Source organism: Diospyros lotus, chromosome 1 (assembly GCF_014633365.1).
Source record: "Diospyros lotus cultivar Yz01 chromosome 1, ASM1463336v1, whole genome shotgun sequence".
NCBI lineage: Eukaryota > Viridiplantae > Streptophyta > Magnoliopsida > Ericales > Ebenaceae > Diospyros > Diospyros lotus.
In genome coordinates, this window is record NC_068338.1 from 24397948 (window position 1) to 24425483 (window position 27536).

General features: G+C 37.9%; 2 protein-coding genes across 2 annotated transcripts; both read left to right on the plus strand.

Moving 5' to 3' along the window:
- Positions 1 to 892: 892 nt before the first annotated feature.
- On the plus strand, positions 893 to 1339 carry LOC127811442 (self-incompatibility protein S1-like). Its single transcript, XM_052351366.1, has one exon. It carries the CDS (start codon positions 893 to 895, stop codon positions 1337 to 1339), a length of 447 nt encoding a protein of 148 aa, XP_052207326.1.
- A 531-nt stretch (positions 1340 to 1870) lies between these two features.
- Positions 1871 to 26771, plus strand: LOC127809550 (GTPase LSG1-2). Its single transcript, XM_052348420.1, has 7 exons — positions 1871 to 2267; positions 9915 to 10016; positions 10104 to 10190; positions 11218 to 11311; positions 11848 to 11904; positions 24915 to 24994; positions 25086 to 26771. The coding sequence occupies exons 1-7, from the start codon at positions 2044 to 2046 to the stop codon at positions 26218 to 26220; spliced, it is 1779 nt and encodes a 592-aa protein (XP_052204380.1). The 5' UTR covers positions 1871 to 2043; the 3' UTR covers positions 26221 to 26771.
- Positions 26772 to 27536: the final 765 nt, after the last annotated feature.

Consider the following 27536-nt stretch of genomic DNA (forward strand, 5'->3'; position numbering starts at 1 on the left):
TTAAGATGTCAAGCAAATCTAACCAATCAATAAGAACTCAAAATAACAAAAAATGAAGTTAAATTTTCAATCGATGAGAGATAAAGACTACGAGGGGAATATATCCTATCATGCTGGAAATTGATAGTCTCCGATAGATAGAAATTGCCCTCGATATACATTAATAAGTTTATTGGTCTTCTACTACCGATCAGTCTTTAGGAAATCATAAGTCTCCTAATCTCTTGATAATTGAGAGATCTTTTACGATCTCCCATCTAATCGATTTTTGAGAAATTGTGAGGATCTCTTAATTAGAAATTTAATTTTTAGGAGACTATTAGGGTTTCCTGAATTTCATTCCTCGGGAGACTGTTTCGGTCTCCCCGTGTTTGGTTTTCGATAAACCATTGTATTTTTCGCTTATTTTCAAGTTTTTTTTTTTTTTTTTTACATTTTTGCCCCATTAATTATTTTGGGTCTTTGGGTTTTTTTAGGCTTTTGCCTATGACATATTACATAGTATAAATTGTCAACCCTAATGTAATGAGTTGGTGGATGCAAAATGATAAAACTTAACAACAAAAACCATATATATAGAATAAAAGTATCTTATTTTCAAACAAAAGATATTCTTTTTATGAGAAAAAAAATCTTTTTTTAAATTGACGATGATTTGGGAGTCTTCAGAAGCTAATTGTTAACTAATACCTAGAAAAGATCAAGAACTAAAAGAGAGGTAGCTAGTCACCTTCTTTACTTGAGCCAAAAAGAACACCAAAACCGGCGACGAAATTAAGCATCAGACCACACATCCCATCCCAATGGCGCCCAGCTTCACACATAAAACAAACAACAATATTAATTTCATCGATATCTATCTCAAACGGATTAATTCACAGACAGCTTCAACATGATCAAGAAGAAGAAGAAGATCATTCTCATCATCCTCATCCTCGCTGCATCATTCACATTAATGCTGGTTTCAGCTGAAGCGAGGGTCCGTGTCAGCGTGATCAACAGGCTGGGAGACGGCAGGAAAATGCAGATACACTGCCGGTCGAGCGACGACGATCTGGGGCTCCAGAAAGTCGACGACGGCTGCGGTACCGCGTGGAGCTTCGCCGTCAACTTCTGGGGGACGACGCTATTCTACTGCGACGTGAAGTGGGAAGATCATCGGGGGTCGGAATCCGGCGGTGGCTGGAAGCACTTTGATGCCTATGATGCGCAGAAAGATTTCAGGAGGTGTAGCTCCGAGTGCAAATGGATGATCTCCAGCGATGGCTCTTTGTATGGCTTTGATCAGGAATGGGGGACTTGGGATCGGTACCCCTTCGCGGGATCAGATAATATTTAAACTCTATATTTCACGTAGCTAATCTCTTTCAAAGGACTTCATAATTTATGTTACCCTTGATGGGAAACAGTGAACTTTATATAATTTTAGCGAATTAATTTTTAATTTTATTTTTGAAATAAAATAATTACATAATTCAATTATATTAACATAAATTTCAAAATTTGCATTTTTATCTCACCAAGTAAAATTAAATTATATTAAGAATTGATTAGATGAATTAATTTTTAATTTATTTGGTATCATTTTTTCATTAGTCTCAAACATAGTATTAACTTAGGAATTAGGAATACTACCAATTAATACTCCCACCAAACAAAGACCATGTTGTTAAAATACATTTTAATTCTTCTTCTTAATTAAATAAATCAGTAGTTTTAAAAAAAAATATCAAACGAAACCCTAATGAAACGAGACTATGAGTGTGAGAGGAGTCTTGCTCTTCCACGTCAAACACGGCTGGTCAACTCAACGATTCGACTCAGCGCCGTATTCGGTTTTGTTGCGTCGGACCACATGTTTGGCCTCTTCGCTAAACAACGTTACAAATTTAAAACCCTCAAACGCAAACTCCTCTGCACCGCCATACCGAAATCGCACGGCAAGCATTGACACAGATTCTTGGGTTCTACTCGCACAGAGAGAGAAAGAGCATACGAGTATCCAAGCTCTCTAGGGTTTTTGGCCTTGTAGAATACCTAAAGATGGGGAAGAACGAGAAAACGGGGCTAGGAAGGGCCCTCGTGAAGCACCACAACCAGATGATCCAACAGTCCAAAGATAAGGGCCGCTTCTACAACAGCCAGCACAAGAAGGTCCTCGAATCCGTCACTGAAGTCAACGACATTGAAGCTGTTATCGAGCAGGCCGACGAGGCCGCCCGCCTCTTCTCTGCCGACAACCCTATCCCCAACCTCCTCGTTGACCCGTACGCTTGCTTTTATTAATTTTCTATGCATTGGTCCATTGTTTATGATCAATTGGATATAGCCTTAGTGCCTATGGTCAGTTTTATCTAGCCGGACGGTTGCGTTCTGAACAATTGAATATAACATTTCCTTACCTGCTCTCTGAAGAAGTTGAAACTTGGATGGAAAACGTTTCAATTATTTTTCTTTTCCATTTTGCATCTTTCGTTTTTCGATCGCAGTGTAACGTAAATACGGAGGATGTGCTTAAAATTTTCATGATGTTGGATTGGTACATAATCTGATTACGGGGCTTTATGTATTTACGGGAGTATTTAGAACAAAAATTGCTTGTGGTGCCATTAATGAAGTTAATGCCATCCTACTTTATCCCCATATTGACATTATAGTAAGTCGAAAATGTCTTTTTATATAATAAAGGTCGTAGAATCTGAGAGCATTGGTTTTAAAGGCTCTAAGTGCAAAGGCCTTGTAGAGCTTAAGTGCAAAGTGCAAGCGCATACTCAATAGAAATGAAGTGCAGACTTCAGAAAAAATAAAGAGGTATATAATAACTACAACTAAATTACTAAATAATAGTGTCAAGACAAAAATTCATGCTAAAATAAAACAGAACGGGTTATTTTAATTCATTTAAAATTATTTAGTTTAGATTAAGAAAGTCATCTTCATCATTGGAGTCAGTGTTCTAAAAGGCGGCCGCCTAGGTGGTAGAGAGGCGCTAGGCGGCCCTTGGCCGCCGCGAGTTCCTCCAAATCGGCCCCTTAGGCGCCGACCCAATTAATCGGGCTCGAGCGGCTCCTAGGTGGTTGATGCGACCAAGGTGGCGAGGCGTCGCCTTGGCCACCCAGACATGGTTTGGGCTCGAGACTTCTCGCCCGACTCTATCAGTGATGATCATCGCAATCGTCGCCGTTGCATCGGTCTGGGTCGCCCGACTCCGTTGTCACCGTTGCCGCCGCCATCGCTAGACAGGGACTGGAACAACCTTCGGATTTACCTGTGGTAACACAATGACGGTCCGATTGGCATTGGCGGGGGGCAACGATGTGATCGAAGGAGGCAAACAATCCGATTGGCAATGGCGGGGGGCAGCGATGTGCTTGGAGGAGGCAAGTTTGAGAGAGAGAGAGTGCTGTGAAATTTTTGGGTAGGGGGGTGAGAACGCGCTGAAATTTGAGGGGGTGGGGGAAAGAAAGAATATATTAAGAAAAAAATATTAAAAAATATTAAATTTTCTAGGCGATGCTTAGGCTGCGCCTAGGCGCTAGGCGACAGCTTGCCGCCGGACTAGCTCCTAACGCCTTTTAGAACACTGATTGGAGTCATAGCTCTCATCATCTTCCTCTTTAATGCCATCTATTTGACTTATTCAACCAAAACTAGCCGTGAACTAGAAGTTCAAGATGGTGTTCCTGTTGTTGCATTGCCTCCTTTGCTTCTAATATTAAATTTAGATTCTTCAATTTTAGCTATATTAGCAACAACACCCCATGCCAACAAACCATGACCAAATACTAAATCATTCTCTTCTAAAACACTCAAAGATATTTATATAATGGATGGGTGTGTTCTTGTGTATTAGGATATACAGCAACAACTCTTTTTTACTGTAAAACAGTAAAAGAAAGACAAAAAAAGTGAGCCCTGTGCTTAACAAAAAAGTGTTTTAAGTCATTTGTCTTAGATTAGTTAAAAGGCTCGGGAGGATATTTGTCAGGGATGTTTTCGGTATTTCATTAGTTAGTTTTCTGTCAGGTTGGTTAGTATTGTAATGGTTTTATTGGGTTGTTATCTTGTAATGTCCACCCCTTATGTATTATAAATAGGGGGTCGGGAGGGTCTCATTTGAGAGAATTGGTTTTTACTATCTTGAGTGAGAAAGAGGTCGAGAATGTGCTGTGTGTGAGAGAAAAGTAGATTGCTTTGTAATCTCAAGATTATGTATATTATGTGTGTGAATAGGACTGTGAAAGATCAGAAAGCAGTGCGTGTAATCGTCTGTTGTGATTTCAAGATAGTGGAGAAAGGCTAAAGGCAGTCTGGATGTAGGTTCTTCATTACAAGAACTAAACTAGGATAAAATCCCGGCTTCGTATGTGTGTGTTCATCTGTTTCTATTTGTTTCTATATTATGTTTTCTTCTTTAGTGTGTGGAGAGTTTCCTATTGTTCGTGAGGATTGAGGGTTTGATTGTGTGAGGCGGAAGACTGGGATTACAATATGGTTTCAAAGCAGGTGTCGTCACCTTTCAAGAAATCAAGAAACTTGTGAAAAGGGAATTGATAAGGGCAGTTCATCATGGCTTCTTCATAATCCATCTCAAGGCATGACATTGAGAAGTTTGATGGGCAAAACGACTTTGCCCTCTAGAAGATGAAGCTGAGTGCTCTCCTCGACAATCTTGGCCTTGAGGAGCTACTGGAAGGAGAATCGAAAATGCCCAAATCCTACACGGAAGAACGAAGGATATCCTCAAGAAGGCCAACAACATGTTGATTCTAAGCCTTGGTGTTAAGGTTTTAAGGGAGGTATCCAAAATGAAGTCTTTACATGACAAAGTCCCTTTCCAGCTGTCTCTACCTAAAGGCTAGGTTCTTTACTTTTAAAATGCATGATAATTAAAGACTTCAAGATCACATAGATGAGTTTAATAAACTCTGTTTAGATCTTGAAAACATAGATGTGAAGTACAATGATGAGGACGAGGCTTTAGTCTTGCTCCATTCTTTACCTTGGTCTTATGAGACTTTTGTTGATATCTTGAAACACGATAGAGACACCTTAACACTAGAGGATGTGATAAGTGCCCTAAACTCTTAAGGATTTAAGGACAAAGGTGGAGGGAAAATCCTCCACTAGGGATGTCTTGACTATAAGATCTAGAAGCCTTAAGAGAGACCCTAAAGGTAAGGGAAAATCTAGGTCAAAGTCTAGGACAAGAAAGAACCCTATAAAATGTTACCATTGTCATGAAGAAGGCCACATTAAGAGAAATTGCCCAAGAAAAAGAAGGATTTTCTTGATAAGGAGAATGCTGATAGGGGTGTAAATGTGTGTGAATTTGGTTATGACAGTTCTAATGCACTGATGGTTTCAGAAAGAGTCGAGTCTAATGATTGGGTTATAGACTTTGGCTGCTCTTACCACATGACCCCTAAGAAGCATTGGTTGCTTAATTATCAAGAAATAAATGGGGGTAAAGTCTTGCTAGGCAATGACCATGAGTGTAAAGTATTAGGGATTGGTGATGTAAGGTTGAAAATGCATGATGGATCATATAGAACCCTCTCTGCAGTGAGGCACATTCCAAAACTCAAGAGAAACCTAATTTCTCTTGGTGAGTTGGATAGGAATGGCCTTAAATTTAAGAGCGAGGGTGCAATATTGAAATTATCAAAGGGATCTCTGGTATGCATGAAGGCAAGTGCTGCAGAATGGCATATACCTTCTGCAAGCAACCACCTTGGGTGGTGAAGCTGTAGTGGCAAGCAACAATGTCCAAAAGCAGGCAAGGCTGTGGCATCTACGGATGTTATGCATAAGTGAGCAAGGGCTCAAGGAACTTGCCAAACAAGGTATTTTAGGGCATGGTCAAGTTATTGGACTAAGTAAATGTGAGTCTTGTATCTATGGCAAAGCTGCAAAAGTAAAGTTTAGCAAGACAACCATTCATTCATCTAAATCACCACTAGATTATATTCACTCAGATTTGTGGGGGTCAACTCAAACCCTATCCCATGGTGGCTGTTGGTATTTCCTATAAATCATTGATGACTACTCTAGAATGTTATGGGTTTATGTCTTAAAAACAGAGGATCATACCTTTAAGGCTTTTAGGATATGGAAAAAGATGGTAGAGAACTAAAAGGTCAGGTCTATCAAAACCATAAGAACTGATAATGGGCTTGAATTCTGCAATAGGGAGTTCAACCAAATGTGTAAGGATAGTGGGATTGTTAGACACTTGACTATCCCGGGTAACCCTAAACAAAATGGGTTGGCTGAAAGAATGAATAGGACCCTATTGAAAAGGGTAAGATGCATGCTTTTTCATTCCAATATGCCCAAGTCATTATGGGGAGAGGCAGTTTCAACAACAACCCATGCTATAAACAAGTCACCATCAGCTACTATTGATTTTCAAACTCCCTATGAAAGATGGATAGGGCATAAGCCAAGTCTAAGCCACCTTAGAGTATTTGGATGCTTAGCCTATGCTCATGTGAAGCAAGGCAAGCTAGAACCTAGGCCAAGAAATGCTTATTCATAGAATACCCCACTGGTGTAAAAGGCTACAAATTATGGAATCTTGAACCAGAAGGGATGAGAACAATAGTCACAAGAGATGTGACGTTTGATGAAGGTTCTACCATGAAAACAAGAAATAAGGAAACCCAACCAAACATAGGGAAAAATGCTAAGTCCATAGATGTGGAAATTAAAGGAGTAGTGTCTGAAAACACCCAAGAAATATTTAAAAATGATCAGGATCTAGATGATCAAGTCCAGGAAGAGAATCGAGATCAGGACTCAACTCAATATGAGGAGAGTGAAGAGGGTAGTGATGCAAACTCCAGCCTAGGAGATCAGCCAGATGCATCTAGGTACAGTGTGGCTAGGGACAGGTAGTAGAGGAGCCGAAGGCCTCCTTAGCAATATGGTTTCTAAGACCTAGTGGCATATGCCCTAATAAGTGCATCAGAAAGTGTAGGAGATGAACCCCTCACCTATGAAGAGGCAGTGGTCTCTAAAGAATCAGGAAAATGGATAGAAGCCATGAAGTCAGAAATTGCATCCTTAAGAAAAAACCAAACTTGGGATCTGGTTTATAAGCCAAGAGGACAACGTATAGTGGGCTGTAAATGGCTTTACAAAATAAAGGAAGGTGATGGAGATAACTCTAAACCTAGGTATAAGGCTAGGTTGGTTGCTAAGGGCTTTACCCAAGTTCAAGGAATAGATTTCAATGAAGTTTTCTCACCTGTTGTGGGGCATACCTCAATCAGAGTGTTGTTGGCCATCACTGCTCATTTAAACCTAAAATTGGAGCAAATGGATGTAACAACAACTTTCCTTCATGGAGACTTAGATGAGAGAATTCTAATGGATCAAGCTATAGGCTTTGAGTCTAGAGGAGAGGTGGAGAAAGTGTGTTTACTTAAGAAATCCCTTTATGGGCTTAAACAGTCTCCAAGACAATGGTATAGGAAATTTGATATTGCTATGTTGAAACAAGAGTATCTTAGAAGTTCTTATGACTGTTGTGTTTACTTTAAACATATCTCACATAACATCTCAATTTACTTGTTTCTCTATATGGATGGCATGCTCATAGCAAGTCAATTCGAGAAAGAGATTCAGCAACTAAAGCTGAGACTAAAATCTGAATTTGAGATGAAGGAACTAGGTGAAGTAAAGAAAATTCTAAGGATAGAAATCTCTAGAAGCAAACAACAAAGGAAAATTTGCCTATCTCAAAAATCCTATCTAGAAAAGCTGATATCTAGGTTTGGAATGGCAAATTCTAAGGTAGTGAATGTGCCATTTGCCTCTCATTTTAAGTTGTCCTTGGATCAATCTCTCAAGGATGAAAAGAGTATGAAGGAAATGGATAATATACCATTCTCGAGTGTTGTGGGAAGCTTAATGTATGGTATGGTGTGCACTCGGCTTGACTTAGCTCATGCTATAAGTGTTGTGAGACGGTTTATGGCAAACCCAAGTAAAACCCATTGGAATGCTATAAAATGGGTATTTAGGTATCTAAAGGGCTCATATAATACTGTTTTGTCTTATGGTGGAGTAAACATAGGAGAACCAGCTAGCATCATAGGATTCTCGAATGCAGACTATGTTGCCGATTTAGACAAGAAGAGATCCACAACCGAGTATGTATTTAAGTTGTGGAACTCAACAATCAATTGGAAATCAAGCCTCCAACATGTGGTGGCTTTATCTACAACCAAAGCTGAATACATAGCTGTATCGGAAGCTATAAAAGAAGCTATGTGGCTTAAGGGTCTAGTTAGCGAGCTCCTAGGGTCAGATGTGAAAGCCACTTTGATGTGTGATAGTCAAAGTGCCATACATTTGTCAAAGAACTAGGCTCACCATGAGAGGACTAAGCATATAGACGTTAGGCACCACTTCATTAGAGAAATAATTGAAAAACAAGATGTTATACTAACCAAAGTTTCAGGAAAAGAGAATGCGGTTGACATGTTTACTAAAGTTGTACCTATCACAAAGCTAAAGCATTGCATGAAGATAGTGCAGGTTATTCCAAATGCTGAGTAAAGAAGAGCATGGCAGTATGGGAGGGTGTAGGTAGAAGTCTTGAGGAAGTATAATCTAACTCAAATGGGTGGAGAATTTGTTAAATTATTTGTCTTAGATTAGTTAAAAGGCCCAGGAGGATATTTGTCAGGGATGTATTTGGTATTTCATTAGTTAGTTTTCTGTTAGGTTGGTTAGTATTGTAACGGTTTTATTGGGTTTTTATCTTGTCCTCCCCTTATGTATTATAAATAGGGGGTCGGGGGAGTCTCATTTGAGAGAATTGGTTTTTCCTATCTTGAGTGAGAAAAAGGTCGAGAATGTGCTGTGTGTGAGAGAAAAGTAGATTGCTTTGTAATCTCAAGATTCTATATAGCCTGTGTGTGTATAGGGCTGTGAGAGATTAGAGAGCAGTGCGTGTAATCGTCTGTTGTGATTCCAAGATAGTGGAGAAAGGCCAAAGGCAATCTGGACGTAGGTTCTTCATTAGAAGAACTGAACCAAGATAAAATCCCGGCTTTGTATATGTGTTCATCTGTTTCTATTTGTTTCTATATTCTGTTTTCTTCTTTAGTGTGTGGAGAGTTTCCTATTGTTCATGAGGATTGAGGGTTTGATTGTGTGAGGCAAAAGACTAGGATTACAGTGCGCTCTTAAGATGCGGTTTCTCTTTCATGTTTTGCTTGGACAAGAAAAAGTGCTAGAACTGTGCTAGCTTAAGCGCACTTTTAACAATATGGGTGATGATTCCTTGATAATTGAGTTTTGATTCTAGGGTTCTCAAATGATATAGAAGTTGTCAAGAGGGAGAGGAAGACTAAAGAGAACTTGGTAACTTTTAAGCATGGCATTGCATATAATGGCCTTACAGAGGATATTGGGTCATAGTAGAAATGAATAGAAGTCTAGAATTCATTTCTTGACCTCTCCTAGTGGGATTAAGGCATGTGTTTTCGTTTCCTTTGCTTTTTTGCTTGTGATGTAAAATGGATGGCTTGAACTCATGGTACGACTTATATCAACTTTATTTCTGGTCTTGCTTTCTGTTCACTCGGTCCTCTTTCTTTAATTCTTATCATATTTTCTGGGATTTCCAATTGGTAGTTGTTTCTTGTTTTGTATCTGCCTTTGTCAGTATGTTATCTTGCAAGTGTCACAGCAGAGTTTTGTGCTCCCTATATTATTTTTTTTTCTTCCTCAAGGTTTGCAATTTTTGTGTTTGTCATGGTTAGTTATGTGTTGTTGTCTTCTTTCTAGCCTTTTAAAAATTTAAAATCATCTATGCATGTGAGAATGTTTGGGCATGTGTCTCTGAATGGCATAGGGTGTGTGTGTATTCCCAATTGATGTCTATACCTTGATTGCAGAGACTCAAGCTCTAGCATCAGTCAAATGACACCTAAAGAAAGGAGAGATCAACAAAAGAAAGAGGAGGCATTGCATGCCAGCAGTCTTCGTGTTCCACGCAGGCATGTATTTTCTTGTCTACAGTAAAATTGCCTATATTTTTGTGTTCCACTTAGGCAAAAGTCTTGAGTTTTGTTACCTTCCTTCAGGCCACCATGGAACGCTAAAATGTCTGCGGAAGAGCTAGATGCAAATGAAAGACGAGCCTTTTTAGTTTGGCGTCGCAGCCTTGTGAGGTGTGTTTATGACATGGAACTATGTGATGTTTTATTTAGGCACATGAGCAAGCATTTTGATAATTGACACTTTTATATTGTACAAGAACATAGAAATGGTCTGGACTCTTCATCTTTGCAAGTACGTTTACATGCATACATATTGTGTGTGAAGGACAGAACAGTACTTATTATTTTGCATGTTACTGTTGAATTATCACTTTCACCTGAGTGTTTTTCTTCTTCTTCTTCTTCTTCTTCTCTACATCATGGAGAAGTTAGGATAATTTTACAAGGATATTAGCTGAAGCAAGATATGGAGAATGTGCAGACATCCAATATTAATTTGGACAAGTAAAACTGGTTCTTTTTTATTTTTTGTTGGGGGAAATTTATCAAGACTTATCTTTTAAAGTGGGAAACTCATCAAAATAGATGAACAAATGGAATTATTCATCCAAAGGATATTGAATTATTTAAACATTTTTCAACAATTAAGACGATTTTTGGGAGGTTTTTGTTGGTTCAATCATCACATCCACTTATTCATCATCTGGACCAATTTGTTATTCATCACCTGATGGAAAGAAATTGCATGGGTTGAGTTGTACTGTGCTAACAGATTGGGTCTTTTTTACTAGATTAATTGGTTTTACCCTGATAAAGAAATGCTTGTCCAACAACTAATTTCTGTTTGCAATTTCTTGTGCAGTTTTGTGTATTTCAGTAGCATTATACATGTTCTCCAAGTTCCAGTTATAGAAAATTGACCATAGTTCCTTTTCTTGTGGACCTGAACTGGGAGGAAGGGAGGGCTTTCTTCAAGTATTTATCAGAAAAAAGAAAGCGCCCTCTTCAGTTTTTGAGTTTTAACTCTACATGCCAATTGAAAACTTTACACTTTTTCTTTTATTTTCCCACCGTGTGATCCAATTCCAAACTATCATTTTGTACATGAGTATTGGTTCGAAATCCTTGTCCTATATTATTGGTTATTGTAATTTTTTATGTGCTTGTACTTAATATTCTGATGGTATTTTTCATGTAGACTTGAGGAGAATGAGAAGCTTGTTCTTACTCCATTTGAGAAGAACCTAGATATTTGGAGACAGCTTTGGCGGGTGCTTGAGCGCAGTGATCTGGTGAAGTACTGTTATCTCTTTGGTGAAGTTTCCTTTTATTCCAGCAAGTACTGTTATCTCTTTGGTGAAGTTTCCTTTTATTCCAGCTTTTTGCCCTTTTTCTGGCAGTCCAACAATGAATTGGAAAATGATAAACAAATTTGTCTGCTAGCTTGGGTGTGCTGTTTTTTGTTTCACTAAGTCTCAGCAATATGTGTATAATTGGGAAGAGAACTTGGATGTGGAACATTTCTAGATTTTTAGGAAAACTCTTATACTGAAAGAGGTTCTACAGGAGGTTTCATTTTGTTAAAGGGTAAATCATAGTATTATAACGAACAAGAAGTCATTGTTATCCCTTGAACATGTTTGGTACCATATGCTATAGTTGAGGTTGCCTTCCCTGTCCTTCCTGGAAAAATTATAATGCACAAATCAATTTCTTTTTCTTTGTGCCCATTTCCTGTGCTATTGAGTTAAAGTTTTAAAGGTTAATGCGTTTTATATTCTGTGATGTAATGGACCTTAAGTAAAAGCTGAACCTTTAATCTCTCCAGCTCGTGATGGTGGTTGATGCAAGGGACCCACTTTTCTATCGTTGCCCTGATCTTGAGGTAAAGAACTTTCTTTGTTTGGCTAACACTGCTTTCATGAAGATGTAACATGATTTATTTCTTATGTAATTTTTCCTTTAAAGAGCTGCATGATACAATGTGCTATTGTTTTATGATAGACCATATGAGGTTGTAACATTTACTTCTTTTGTTTCCTTCCTGGAAATACTTATGATCTATATGCTATCTAGAATATTGTGAATGCATTATTGTTGTTCCTACGCTGCACCTTGTAAACAAACTTAGCTTTTACAACTTTGATGTTCATGAATTTTGTCTCACCATATTGTTTTCTTCTTTAAACAAGTTGCAATAGACAAAATTTTGTTAACGCACTAAAATAAAGTAATACCTGTGTTGCAATTGTGTTAGTATTTGCAGCTCACCTAATGTGTTTCTTAACCATTGGATTTTTAAGTGGCTATGCTATGATGCCCCTTGCTTGCTAAAGTAAGAGCATTGGGCGCCAAAACTAAAAATTACACTTGGAGCTTGACACCTTTTTAAATTGAGCAGGAAATTGAGTTTACAATAGGTTCTTTTGACATTTTCTGTTCTCACTGATAGAATTGAAATGATATGGCACACACCAACAGGGGGGGTGAATTGGTATATTAAAAATAATTTTGAAAAACAGAGAAGTCGTCTGTTAAGACCACGAATTCGTTAAACCTCAAGACCTTGAAATGGCACGATGAGATATCAACCGTGTAAAGACAATCTCGTTTTGAAGAATAAAAATGAGATCTTATGAATAAACAAATTAAATAAGAATAAAAATGCCAACTGAGACAAACAAAAACAAAGAGCACATGAGACAAATATTTATAGTGGTTCGGCTTTCCAAGCGTAGTCCACTACCTTAGCTATCCACTAAGGATTTTGAAATAACTTCACTATCAACCCCCTACTCAATACGAGCAGGTCCTCTAGTCCTTGACTAGGAAATATACAACCCTCCCAATTTAATGGGCCCTCTAGCTTATGTTAGGAAAATTACAGAAATCGTGAAATTGAGAGTCTAAGAGTACAACTCTTAGTTATAAGCTCTCTCTCTAAATGAATAATCGAGGCTTAAAATGAATGGAACAGTGAGATATCAAAGCCTCAAAATTGAAAATACAGAGAGAAAAATTAAACGCTTGATGTAACAGTGAAAGCTCGGTAGTTGAATAAATACAATGTGTTCAGCAGCCATCAATGCATCTTCAACCACCTATTTATAGTTGATGAGGATAAGTTTAAATTTTGGATCGTTGTGGGTGGTTGAACGAGCATTAATTGTGCCAAAAACTAGCCGTTACAAGTTTCTGAGAAACAAACAGTCGACAGACAAAATAGGTTAATTGACTATATTTTCAAATAAAACAAGACATAGTCGACAGACAAGAAAACATAGTCGACTATTGTTCAACACAGACTACTGATAGTAGACAGATACATCCACATAGTCGACAGATTAAAAAATGCAAAGAAATTTTGTAACATCATGCACAAACATAGTCGACAGAACAAAAGTCATAGTCGACTATCATTGCATAATAGTCGACAGAAGCCATACATAATCGACAGAACATCAAGCATAGTCGACTGCACTAACACACATAGACGACTATCCATTTGAAAATTTGAAAACTTACATATCCTCATTTTGATTCTTTTGAAAGTAAGTTCAAAAACATTTATTTTGAATTTAAAACACACTCAACCATACTCAATCATTTCTCCTACATAGATTTACATAACCTTGCTTCAAGGAGATTTAAAGATTGATTTTCTCATTAATTCAAGAGCAACCTTATCCATATAGATTTAATTTACTCATTTAGAGAGATTGATTTTCAAATAGTCATTATCAAAACAATTTTATATTCCAAGAGTAAAATATCAATCTCCCCCTTTTTGATGATGACAAAACAAATATGAAAATCAATTCATTCATTTTATCTCCCCCTTTTTGTCAATATCAAAAAGATTAAAGACTCCCCCTTTTTGAAACACACTGAGGCTTCCCTTTAAACCAAGCAACACATAGAGATTATTCAACTATTGAAGCATGCAGTTAGATTTAAGCATGATGCATTAACAAGAGTAAAATGCCAAAACTTAAACACTCATTCATAAAGTGGTAATGTAGTTCAACAAAACACGTGATAAAAGCAACATTTAACATTGTCAAGATAAGCATACATATATCAAAAAGTAAAGTAGAATGTATGATGAGGGCGGCATCTAAACATCAGGAGAAATGTACGAGGGAGAAGACTGAGCTGATGAAGGAGAAGAAGCTGATGGTATAGATGGAGATGCAACAAGAGGAGGGAACTGAGAAGAGAGCATCTGAATAAGGTGTCCCATCTGAGATGAAAGCTCTGCTTGATGCCTATGGAGACTTTGTAAATCTGATCTGACTTCATCTCTAAACTCTGTTAAACTTGCTTCGACCCTTGATATATCCAATTTTAAATCTGCCATCCCTTGAACTACTAACTCATCGTGAGACTCAGGTTGTGATGAAGATGGTCCTTCTGATCTTCTCTTCTTCCTAGGATTTTCAAGTTTGTCAACCTTAACCCATTCACCATCCTTACATGCATAGCCAATCCTTATGGCTGTTTTATCATTAATATGCTGAGAAGAGCTAAGATAAACTTTCCTGGCACTTTCCATTTGACCTACTAAATTATCCAATAGTTCACTGATTGTCATACTATAGGGAAGTGACCTAGTCTTGGTTGAGAAGGAGTCAATCATCAAGTTGATCATCAGTAGACATAGATTTAGCCTTCTCTTAGCCTTAATGCATTGGAGTAGCCACAAATCAACTCTAGTAACAAGAGAAAAACTGTCACTCCTAAGGTAAATCATCTGAAAACAAATGAAATGAAGTATCCTAGTGTTCAAGTCCATACTTGTTGTGTCAGTGATTTTAGATGTAAGAGAGTCATCTCCTATGACTTCTTTACTAGCCTAAACATAATCCTCACCATCTAATGGAATTCCAAATCGATTATGGATCAGTGTCAAAGTAACTTCTATATGAGAATCCCCAATGTTAGTCTTAAACTTTTTATCCGATTTTCTCTTATGATAAGTATTATCTGCATTTGAATAAAAAGCCCTAACAACATCTTCATATATGCATCGATGAAGCGTTAGGAAATCCCACCAGGCAAAGTTCTTAAACGTTTGAATATAGGGAAAACCAATTGATTCTAGAAACATTAAGTCCAAATAACGACCTTCTAGGACTTCTCGAGACTCAAAGTGTATGGAGTACCTTTCTTGTTGACCCTTAGAATTGAAAAGTTGGATTTGAGGTCTTGGTTGAGACGGTGGACGACTTGAAGAGGCCGGTTCCTTTCCTTTTCCTTTTCCCTTGTCTGAATTCTTCGTTCGAGCCGTTGAGAATGATGAAACACGATGCAATCGAGAGAGAGAGAGAGAGAGCAAGAGAAGCCGCGGGATATGGCTGAGAAAGCGAGCAAAGGATAGAGTCAAGAGAGATCAAAGGAACAATTTGGATAGGTCGGCACTTAGAGAACACAAAAAAAATTTAGTGCTTGGATGAAATTGCAAACGAACTGAATGCAAGATGATAGAGAGAGAGAAGGGTTCGGTACACAAGGAGAGCAATCCGGCCACACAAGGAGAAGTTAGGGTTTTAAGAAAACTGATGGCCGCGCATTCTTTAAATAGACAGGACCCACATAGTCGACAGACTCAAGAGGCATAGTCGACAGACACTTCGTGGTAGCCGACAAATCTTAATTTTGAAAGAGTGCATAGTCGACTATGGTCGGACCCTTATCTTAGCACATTAGTCAACAACAGCATTATTGCTGTCGACTATGCTTAAAAGATTTAAATTTACAGAGATGTGCCCAACATCACTTATAAATTTTGGCCGAAATGCATTCTGTCAATAGATTATTTCAATTATTTGACAGATTTACAAGCTTGGCCTTACAATAGGAAAATCACAAAGAAAACACAAAAAAAATGTTTAATAAACCAGTGATAATATCTAGGCAAATAATATCCCACGGCTTCTCTTGCTCTCTCTTTCTCTCTCGATTGCATCGTGTTTCATCATTCTCAATGGCTCGAACGAAGAATTCAGACAAGGGCAAAGGAAAAGAAAAGGAACCGGCCTCTTCAAGCCGTCCACTGTCTCAACTAAGACCTCAAATTCAACTTTTCAATTTTGAGGGTTAACAAGAAAGGTATTCCATACACTTTGAGTCTCGAGAAGTCCTAGAAGGTCGTTATTTGGAATTAGCGTTTCTAGAATCCATTGATTTTCCCTATATTCAAATATTTAAGGACTTTAGCTGGTGGGATTTCCTAACGCTTCATCGATGCATATATGAAGATGTTGTTAGGGCTTTTTATTCAAATGCAAACAATACTTATTATAAGAGAAAGTCGGATAAAAAGTTTAAGACCAACATTGGGGATTCTCATATAGAAGTTACTTTGACACTGATCCGTAATTGATTTGGAATTCCATTAGATGGTGAGGATTATGCCTCTTGGACTCAAGATTATGTTCAGGCTAGTAAAGAAGTCATAGGAGATGACTCTCTTACATCTAAAATCACTGACACAACAAGTATGGATTTGAACACTATGATACTTCATCTCATTTGTTATTAGATGATTTACCCTAGGAGTGGCAGTTTTTCTCTTGTTAAAACGCTAAAATCACGTTTTGGTTGTTTTCAACCAAAACACTCTTTGAATCCAAAGTGCGGAAAATGCTCTCCATCCTCCCGAAGATTGGAATCTAGGTTCGACTCTTCATTCTCTCTTCTCTTCAAGGCTCGGTTGTTGACCGCGCCCTCCATCGCCATTGCCATCATCACCACGAGCTGTTGTCGTTCAACCGCTGAACGACCGAGCATCGCAACTAAGAACCCAAATCCGTCGAACTAGTGTCGTCGACCACCACCTGTCGCTCCCATTGCATCGCAATCGACAACCCAGATCCCCTTTGTCATCTGCCTCCAGCCACTACTGTCGTTAGAATCACGGCCTCACCCTTACTTTCGCTGGTTGTTTCTTCCTTATGTGATTTCTTCCTCCTACGGCTCCTCTTTTTCAGGTTTCAGATTTGGGGTTTGGTTTCAATTTTGGAATTAGGGTTTAATTCGATGGTTTATAAGCTTGATGTGGTTGTAATAATCTTGTGCCATAACAATGAAGGGGAATCAAAATATGCATGCAAGTTTTTTTGTTTTGTTTGGTTTGAATACTAAACTAAATATTGTAATATGACTTTTCTCCATTGATTTTCCTTCCCAATGACATTTCCAGGATTCTGTAATTTCAATGGTTTATAAGCACTTTGCAATTTCAATGCATTATATACATACGGTTAGATTATCAGTTATCTCTTGTATTATAGTTTAAAACCTTTGAATCAAATTTACAATTTACTAATAAATGTTTACAATTTACTTTGAATCAAAATGCATTGAATAAAACATCATAAAATAATTTCTCTTAAAATTCCAAAGTAAATGTCTTTTCTAGTTTTTTGTTTTGAGAAACAATTTTAAATGACAAAAAGAATGTGTTTTCCGCAATCTCAAAACAAATACTCAAAATACAAAATTAAAAATAAATTCAAAACTCAAAACTAAAATACGAAAAGAACATCAGAATCTAGATATGTTAAGTTTAGCATATTGAAAACCAAATATAAGTTTCATAAAAATGCATGTGCAAGTGATGTATGATAAAACTGGAAGATTAAGTCATACCAAGAAAATATCAATTCAAATATCTTGGATCAAACATCCAAAGAGACAGAGAGATTAATGAGAATGTTACCCATAGAATTAAGGCATGATGATTAAAATAAAAAAGTGCATCAGGAGTTTAATGTTATAAGATTTTCGTTAAACTAAAAAGAAAATTTTGTAAGACAACTATAAGACCAGCTTTATTATATAGCACAAAATGTTGGAAAGTAAAGCACAAATATGAGTGTAATGGAGATGAGGATGTTAAGATGGATGTGCAATTATAAAAGGAAAAAAAAAAATTAGAAATCATGTTATTTGTAATAGGGTTGAAGTGGCTCTCATGGAAGATCAAATGCGTGAAACACGGTTAAAGTGGTTTAGTCTTTTGGGAGAAGAAGACTAATAAGGGCCCTTGCAGGAGAGTGGGTGGAATGAAACAAGTATTTAACAAAAGAGGTAGAAGAAGAGTAAGAAAAACTTGGTAGGAAATCTTTAGGTACAACATGAATTATAAGGGTCTTACAGAAGATAAGACTATAAATAGAAATGACTGAAGAGTTAGAATTTATGTAGCTAGTCCCACATAGTGGAATTAAAGTTTACTATGTTGTTGACATGTTGTATTTGTTATTTGAATGTGTTAGAAACTACACAAGATACCTTGTCCATATTCTTGGACTTGATATGCTTGATTGATATTGATTTCTGTAGCTGTGTGATACATCTTCTAGAAGATTATGCTTGTTCTTGGTTGTATCCTAAAATGTATATATTTCCAAATCTAGATTAGGAAATTGCCTAATCTAGATTTGGAAGCTGCCTATTGTGATAGACTATCTTGCATATATATTCATTGGAACCCTTCTAGGGGGAATAAGATGGAATATCTTTTCAGCCATTTTTGACATGGTATCAGAGCCTTAGAACGTCGATCACTAGTCTTTGTGATTTTCGATTGTCGTGGCCTTCATCAATATTCAATCTTCTTACATAACTGTCAACATCCCACAACACCATGATGGATTCAGCTGATTCTAGTAGTACAACAGATGTCTCCTTTGTTGGAAGTAATGGTGTAATCTCCGGAGGAGAGCTACAAAATGTTCAAGCGGCCTATAAGTTGAATGGAAGGAATTACTTGAAGTGGTCTCAGTTGATTTGAACATTTTTGAAGGGTAAAGGAAAGCTAAGTCACCTACTTGGAACTGGGCTAAAGGGGAGTGATGCTATGTACGCAGCCTAGGTTGAAAAGGATTCTTTAGTCATGTCCTGGCTTTGGAACTCTATGATGCCAGAGATTAGTGACACAATCATGTTCCTAAAGATTGCCAAGGAGATTTGGGACGCTTAGAAGCTTACCTACGCCAAAGTGTATGATGCTGCCCATTTATGAGATCAGGACCAAAGTAACAGCCACCAAACAAGGCTCTCGATCCGTCACTGAGTATGCAAATCTATTGTAGATCCTATGGCAGGAGTTAGACTACTACCAATGCATTCAGATGAAATGCAGTGAAGATGCAGCTATACAAAAGAGGTTTGTTGAAAAAGAAAGAACTTATGACTCTCTTGCAGGCCTAAACATGGAGTTTGATGCAGTAAGAGTACAAATCCTCGGCAAGGAGGATCTGCCCTCTCTAAATGAGATGATCTCCATTCTGCGTGCAGAGGAAGGACGAAGAGGAGTAATGCTTGATGGTTCTCCTGCAGATAGTTTCGCCCTTGTAACCTTAAAAGATTCTAACTAGAGCAAGGGATCTAGAGAGGAAAAGAAAGTGTCAGATTCATACAAGATGACAAACAAAAACTCATTGTGATGCACCTACTACAAAAAACCTTGGCACACCATAGAGAAGTGCTGGAAACTCCTGGGTGGCTATCCAAGGGATGACAACCAAAGGGCCAAGGGCAAGTCTTTGTAGCCAATGGCCTTTAGCAAACTGAAAGGAAAGTTCCAGATTAGATAGATGCAATGGAACTTAACAAGGAAGAGATTGAAAAACTGAGGAGTTTGTGGGGATCTCTAGAAAAGAAAACTGAGATAGATACCTGCTTTCTAGCCCTAGCAAGTATCTCTTCTTCTTCTCTTACCTTTCATGCTTCAGATATATCTCATCCTAATACCTGGATTCTCGACTCTAGAGCCACATACCACATGACACGTTCCTCACATCAATTCACCTCTTATACACCATGTTCAAGTTCTAGGAAAATAACAATGGTTGATGGATCATTAACCACTGTGGCTAGCCAAGGGGATGTTTTTATAAACATCCATCTCACCCTCAAGAATGTTCTTCATGTTCCTAAACTCTTTATTGACGTTGTCTCTATTTAAAAACTCATCTCAAATGCTAATTGTCGTGTCATTTTCTATCCAATTTTTTGTGAATTTTAGGAATAGGACACGAAGAAGATGATTGGGTGTGCTAGGGAAAGGGTTGGACTCTACTACCTTAAAGAACCAAGTGAAGTAGGCTAATAAGAGAGTTTCCCCTATATCATTCCTTGCTCATTCCAATAAAGATAAGCTATGGCTTCATTACTTCCGTCTTGGTCATCCCTTTTTTATGGTCCTTAAAATGTTATTTCCTTATTCAAGGGTCTAGATGTTAGGGAATTCCACTGTGATGTGTGTGAATTTGCAAAACACAAGAGAGTATCATTTTCTCTTTTTGACAAAAGAAGTAGTTTTTCATTTACACTAATTCACAATGATGTATGGGGTCCTACTATTCCTAACATCTCAGGGGCACGTTGGTTCATTTCTTTTGTTGATGATTGCACTTGGGTAGTCTAGTTGTATTTACTAAAGGCTAAATCTGAAGATTGCACTTGGGTGGTATGAGGTCCTTCTACTATTCCATTTTCTCTTTCTAACACCTTAAGTGTTCGGTTGTCTCACTTTTGTTCATGTCCATACTCTTAATAAAGGCAAACTTGATCCTCGTGTCCTCAAGTGTGTGTTTGGGTATTCCTCCACTCAAAAAGGTTATAAGTGCTATCATCCTCCTACCAAGACATTTTTTATTTCAGCTGATGTTACATTTGTGGAGAATAAACCTTACTTTGCTCAGATTTATCCTTAGGGGGAGACTATAGTACCAGAGGATAGGGATAGGGATTTATTCCTCCTTGACCTACTCTCTTCCTCTCCCTCTCTCCCTTCCGCCACCTCAAAGGACTCATCAAGTATGATACAAGGGAAGCCTCAACTACTTACTTCTTGTCCACTGCAGGTCTACTCAAGGAGAAAAGCATCTTCCTCCACCTATCTAGGTTACAACATCTAATTCAAGTCCTGTTACTAATGTTTCTCCTCTTATTGACATTTCTCCAGGTATTTCTCCTACTAAACCTGAAACATCATCTATGATATATGATGCTGAACCTGATTTGAGTGAGCATGATCTACCTCCTAATTGTGATCTTGACCTTCTTATTGCCCTTAGAAAGAGAACAAGGACTTGTACCAAACATCCCCCACATTTATTCATGACCTATTCAAAATTGTCTCCTAGACATAAAGCCTTACTTACTAGCCCGAATACAATTCCTATTCCCAAAACCTTTTTTGAAGCAATAGGTAATGAGAATTTGAAGAATGCCATGGGAGGTAGAGATGGCAACTCTAGAAAAGAATCAAACCTGGGAATTGGTCAGTTTGCCTAGAGGGAAACATCTAATGGGATGTAAGTGAGTATGCATTGTACAGTACAGGTCAAATGGATCCTTGGATAGGTACAAAGCAAGATTGGTGGCTAATGGATATACACAGATTAATAGAGTAGACTATCTAGATACGTTTGCTCTAGTTGCAAAACTAAATACAGTAAGGGTGTTTTTGTCCTTAGTTGCTAATTTAGGCTAGCCATTGTAACAATTTGATGTAAAAAATGCTTTCCTGCATGGTGACCTAGAGGAAGAGATTTACATAGAGTTGCCACTGGGTTTTGGGCCAAAGACTAAGGAAAAAGTGGTATGTAGCTTAAAGAAGGCTTTGTATGGACTGAAATAGTCACCAAGAGCCTGGTTTGGCCGCTTTACCAAGGTTATGCTTGGTATGGGATACAAACAAAGTCAAAGAGATCATACTTTGTTTGTACATCACTTAGCTACAAGGGGAGTGACAACATTATTGGTATATGTGGATGATATAGAGGGCATGGAAACATTGAGAAAATGTCTAGTTTTGGAGTTTGAAATCAATGAGCTGGGCATTAAAGTATTTCTTGAGAATAGAAGTGGCTCATTCTAAGAAAGGGATTTTTATCTGACAATAGAAATACATACATGATCTACTAACAAAAATAGGAATGTTAGGAAGCAAGTTTGTTGACACCCCCAATTGAGCCCAATCACCGGTTAGGAGAGGGCTTAAAAGATAGTGTGGTAGACAAAGGATCCTATTAAAGATTAGTAGGGAGGTTCATTTATCTAACACACACTCGATCGGATATCGCTTATGCAGTAAGTGTGGTCAGTTAATTCATGCACAATTCAAATGGGACTCACCTAAAAACAGTATATAGGATTTTGCACTGTTACAATTGGGAGCACTAGTAGTCTATTAATTCACCCAAGAAGCCAACAAATATAACAATCTTTACATTCTCACTCACCGGCACAATCACACAACATAAATAGAAAGTAAAGAATTCTAAAGAATAGAGTTAGAACAATCGAACCACATGAGGAACACCAAGAATTTATCCTGATTCGAACTAATAGAATCACTCTTATATCTAGCAGTACTAAGAGCAATCCAATATGAATGAAATCAGATACAAGAGTTCTCACACTTCCTCTCTCACACGGTTCTCTCTTGAGATTACAAAGAACTTTTCTTGACACAAAGCCTTTCCTCTCAACACATAGCACTCTACTCATTTACAACAGAGAGCTTTCTGAAAAAATGAATGATACCCTAAGTGCTAACTCGAGCCCCCTATATATAGGCAATAGGATGGTTACATCAAGGGAATTAAAAAATATAACAATACCTAAAATACCCTTAAGTAACAGTTGCCGTTAAAAGCACTAAACAATCACTAACGGCCTACCGCAAGGGATCCAACTGGGATCTCTCTATCTCTTCCTTCTAGATCCTTAATACTCAATGCAAAACATCACAATCTACTTAAGGGGACCCCCGAAAAAAGTATCCTACTAAAAAAGGGAGAAACCATGTTTCTTGAAGCATATAGATATTTGTTGATTATCCAGGGTCCATGGTGGGTAGAAGGTTTACATCCGAATATTGCACATACTTAGGGGGGAATCTTGTGACTTGGAGAAGTAAGTAAAATGTTGTGACTCAATCAAGTGCTGAAGCAATCAATGGCCCTAGGGATTTGTGAATTATTGTGGCTTAAGATACTATTGGATGACCTCAAGATCAATTGGACAACCCCCTATGAGACTTTATTGTGACAATAAATTGGCTATAAGCATTGCCCACAATCCAATTCAACATGACCGAACAAGCATGTTGAAGTGGATAGACATCTTATTAAAGAGAAATTAGACAGTGGACTGATTTGCGTCCCATTTGTACCTTCAAGTGATCAATTGACAGATATTTTGACAAAAGGTCTACTGGGAGCTGTGTGTCAAAGACTACTAAGTAAGATTGGAATGTATGACATTCACTCACAATCTTGAGGGGGAGTGTTAAAAACTACACGAGATACCTTGTCCATATTCTTGGACTTGATATGCTTGATTGATATTGTTTTCTATAGCTGTGTGATACATCTTCTTGAAGATTATGTTTGTTTTTGGTTGTATCCTAAATTGTATATATTTCCAAATCTAGATTAGGAAACTGCCTAATCTAGATTTGGAAGCTGCCTATTGTGGTAGACTATCTTGTATATATATTCATTGGAATCCCTGAAACGGGGAATAAGATGGAATATCTTTTCAGCCATTTTTGACAGAATGTTCATGATGTATCCTTATATGTATTCAACCATTGTATACATGTTCCAATAAAAAGGGGTGTTCCCCAGTGCATGAGGCTTCTTGTTTTATACATATTTCAATACCTTATAAAAAATAATAATAACAAAATCTGATACACTAAGTTTGTGGGCCTCATTATCCTAATCAATATGACGTAGCACAAGGTTTCGTTTCTAGTGGATGATGCATCCATGGCATCTTGTTTGATCCATATGCATCTGTAGTCCAAAAATAAATAAAATTAAAAGGAGTTGTGTTGTCCACGTTACATATAATGTAATTCTCTTTTTCAATTTTGCCCTTAACTCTGATGATACCCCCACTTTAACTACTGCAATATTGAACACTAATAGATCATACCTCCACCACCAAGTAAAAAATGGCAAGATAAATCTCAGTTTTGAAAATAGGGACTGCCCTTAATAAGTAGTTTCATCCTTATTCGTTTTCCTATCGAGCCTGAGGACATGAGCAACTCTTTTGGTACTTTTCATGTTAGCACTATCAACTTCAAGTTTCTTAAAATCGCTTTCTATGTTCATCAAACTATCTTTGTTGCTTTTTTCATGCTAAATAAAAGAACCCAGTTGCTTCTTATAGTTTATGAAAGAAAAAGATCATGGCATCTGTGTATGCCTAAAGACAATGGGCAGAACCATTGTTTTATTTTTTGGACAGTGATGTTTCTTTCAATTGGGTGCATAGTGCATATGCTGAGGCGAATAAATTCCAATTTCTCCCCTGCTTACTTTTGGTGCACCGTGCACCCATTCGAAAGAAAAATTATTATCCTTATTTTTTATTGTAAAATTTATTTGTATTAATTTCTCATAACTGGCTAGTTTTCAAAAGTTTGAAGGTAAAAGTGTGGATGAGAAAACCCACACCAAGTAGTCAACCCCACCTAGTAGGTCTAAGGCTTACGTATATATTTGTATGTGTGTGAGTTGCTCTCTGAAAGGTAATTGAAATGTTGTTATTGTAACAAGAATAGCCTCATTTGGAAGGTTTTTCGTCTGAAGAAAATGGAATCCTGGCAATGAATGTTCCTATTTGATGACATTTATTGGCATTAGCTTTTAATAGCTTTTAATTGTCACATTTATGTTAATGGATTTGTAGACCTCCCACAAGTCCAATGGGTGCTTGTGTATATGAATTCTTAGTTTGTCTCCAAATTTTAACTTGTATGTCCACATTATTTCCTTGTTCCTTGGAATTCCAATATCTCCAATTATACTAGGATAAGGAATTACAAGGTCTGTTTTGCATGATTTTGTTCTGCTTCAGGAATATGCACGAGAAATTGATGAGCACAAAAGAACTTTACTTCTTATTAACAAAGCAGATCTTTTGCCATCTTCTATCAGGTTGCCTCTCAATCACAAAGTTGCTTCTGCTGCGACTTACTGAGAACATTTTTTTAATACTTAAAAGCATTCTTTCTTCACATTATTGCAGAGACAAGTGGGCAAAATATTTTCGCCTTCATGGGATTCTTTTTGTATTCTGGTCAGCTAGGGCTGCTTCTGCCGCTCTTGAAGGAAAAAAACATAGATTTCCATTGGAGATGCAGAATGACCTGCAAGAGTTTGATGATGCTCATACGAAGATATACAGCAGGGACGAGCTGTTGGCCCGTTTACAGTCTGAAGCAGAGGAGATAGCAATGACAAGGAGGAAATCATTCTCCAATCATGTTCATTCACCTGGTGAAAATGCCGCACCAAATACAGCATCTGGAAGTGTGATTGTGGGATTTGTGGGGTACCCTAATGTGGGGAAAAGCTCAACAATCAACGCTTTGGTTGCAGAGAAGCGTACAGGCGTCACCTCAACTCCAGGGAAGACAAAGCATTTTCAGACGTTGATAATATCTGATGAACTAACGCTTTGTGACTGTCCTGGATTAGTATTCCCATCCTTCACAAGCTCAAGATATGAGATGATTGCTTCTGGTGTTTTACCAATTGATCGAATGACTGAGCACAGGGAGGCTGTGCAGGTTGTGGCAAACCGAATTCCTAGGCATATATTTGAGAATGTTTATAAAATCACTCTTCAAAAACCCAAGCCATATGAACCACAATCTCGGCCCCCTTTGGCATCGGAATTATTGAGATCATATTGTGCCTCTCGTGGCTATGTTGCCTCCAGCGGACTGCCTGATGAAACAAGAGCCGCTCGGCAAATTTTGAAGGATTACATCGATGGCAAGTTGCCTCACTTTGAAATGCCTCCCGGAATGTCAAATGATGATAATACTGGATTGGAGGTTGCAGCCGTACCTAGCTCGTCCCACGCCCATGAATCAGATTCATCCGATACTGAAAACCCTACAGACAGTGAAGATGAGAGTGCACCTAATCTAGAGCATGTACTGAATGATTTGAATTCTTTTGATATGGCAAATGGACTAGCTTCCAGGAAGGATACTGTTAAGAAAAAACCTGCAAATGCTTCCCATAAACAGCATAAGAAGCCTCAGAAGAAAAAGGACCGCTCGTGGAGGGTCCGGAATGATGATGCTGACGGAATGCCAGTTGTGAAAGTCTTTCATAAACCAGTGAATACAGGTCCTTTGAAGGTTGGCTAGGTCCGTCCCACGTTGAGCACTATCTTCTCCAGATGGTTCCTTGGGTGGATCCTGCAAATTCTCTACTTGGCTGCTGCTGTTGTCTGGTTTGGCTATTGGTATGCCTGCATCTACCTCTCTACTTGTTTCGCAGTGAATGGATGCATTTATGTATTCTTTTCCCCTTCTTGTTGCCTAGGGGCTTAATGGCATAAACTTATCATGGTTCATAGTTTTGCATACAACTGATTTGTCGTATCTCACCTATACATGGAATCTGCTACACGTTCATGTGACAATAGCATGTGTAGCCTCCCTCGTTAATGTTGCATGCCCTTTTTATACCAAACATCTAGGAAACAACCTTTATGCGGATTATTTTGTCCCTAGTGCACCATGCTCTGCGAGTATCGGGAAGGGTTTTAAGACTTTGCCTCTAAAATTGATTGTAAATAGTCCTTGTCTTGGCTAGTTATGGTTGAAAATTGAGGCAATATGTTACTTTTGCTGGAGGGCTGACTGAAATTGTTTTATGCAAACAATCAATTGCTGCCATTTGTGATTTGTTTTTCTTTCTTTTCTTTTTCGGCCCGCGAAATGCTTGTTTCTTTCTTCTTCTATTTTAAATTTTATTCTATTTCGTTTTAACAGTCACTGTCTCAGATACACCGTTACTTGTTGAGGTCCAATTTGCCTGATATTTTGTTCTGCGAATTTATTTTGTTTCAAGAGTTTTGCTGCCTTTTTCCTCCACCCTGCTTTAGGCTTTAGAGGCATTGGCTCTTGGGGAGTCTCCCTGCAATGGTCACGGGTCTGGGCCTGAATCAGGACTCAGATTTGAAATGAAGGCATGAAAGATTGAAATGGAAATGGTTGCCTATTCGGCCTGGATTTGGGTCAAACATCGGTGTCCAAACAAGATTTGTTTGGCGGATCGGATATGTGGTTGGAGTCTGGATCCGATCCGGACTAACAGGGTGGTCGGTAGTGGGGTTGGATCCCGTGGGATTTAATGGATCGGATTTACGAGTTAAAATCTATTTGTTATTGACAAGCATGGTTAAAGGTGAAACAAGTACAACTCCAACTTCAGTTGTACCATTGAGCGTTGTCCATTCTTAGTACTTTAGGCAATTCAAAGTGAAAAACCAATTGGCTGCTCCATAAAGCAAGCGCGCGCACGCACACACACACATATATATATATATATCACAATTCTCTACGATCTATCTAAAATTGAGGAGTAAGTTTGTAAAATTTTTAAGAACTTAAGGAATTAAACAATAAAACACAGTGGTTTTTCAAAATAATGATTATAAAACTAAAAAAAAAAAATT

Bases quoted from the DNA above. Each gene is read 5' to 3' on its own strand.
- LOC127811442 (XM_052351366.1), top strand. From the start codon at position 893: ATGATCAAGAAGAAGAAGAAGATCATTCTCATCATCCTCATCCTCGCT.
- LOC127809550 (XM_052348420.1), top strand. From the start codon at position 2,044: ATGGGGAAGAACGAGAAAACGGGGCTAGGAAGGGCCCTCGTGAAGCAC. The intron at 2,268-9,914 runs GTACGCTTGCTT...CCTTGATTGCAG, and splicing joins CCCAACCTCCTCGTTGACCC to AGACTCAAGCTCTAGCATCA. The intron at 11,312-11,847 runs GTGAAGTACTGT...TAATCTCTCCAG, and splicing joins TGCTTGAGCGCAGTGATCTG to CTCGTGATGGTGGTTGATGC.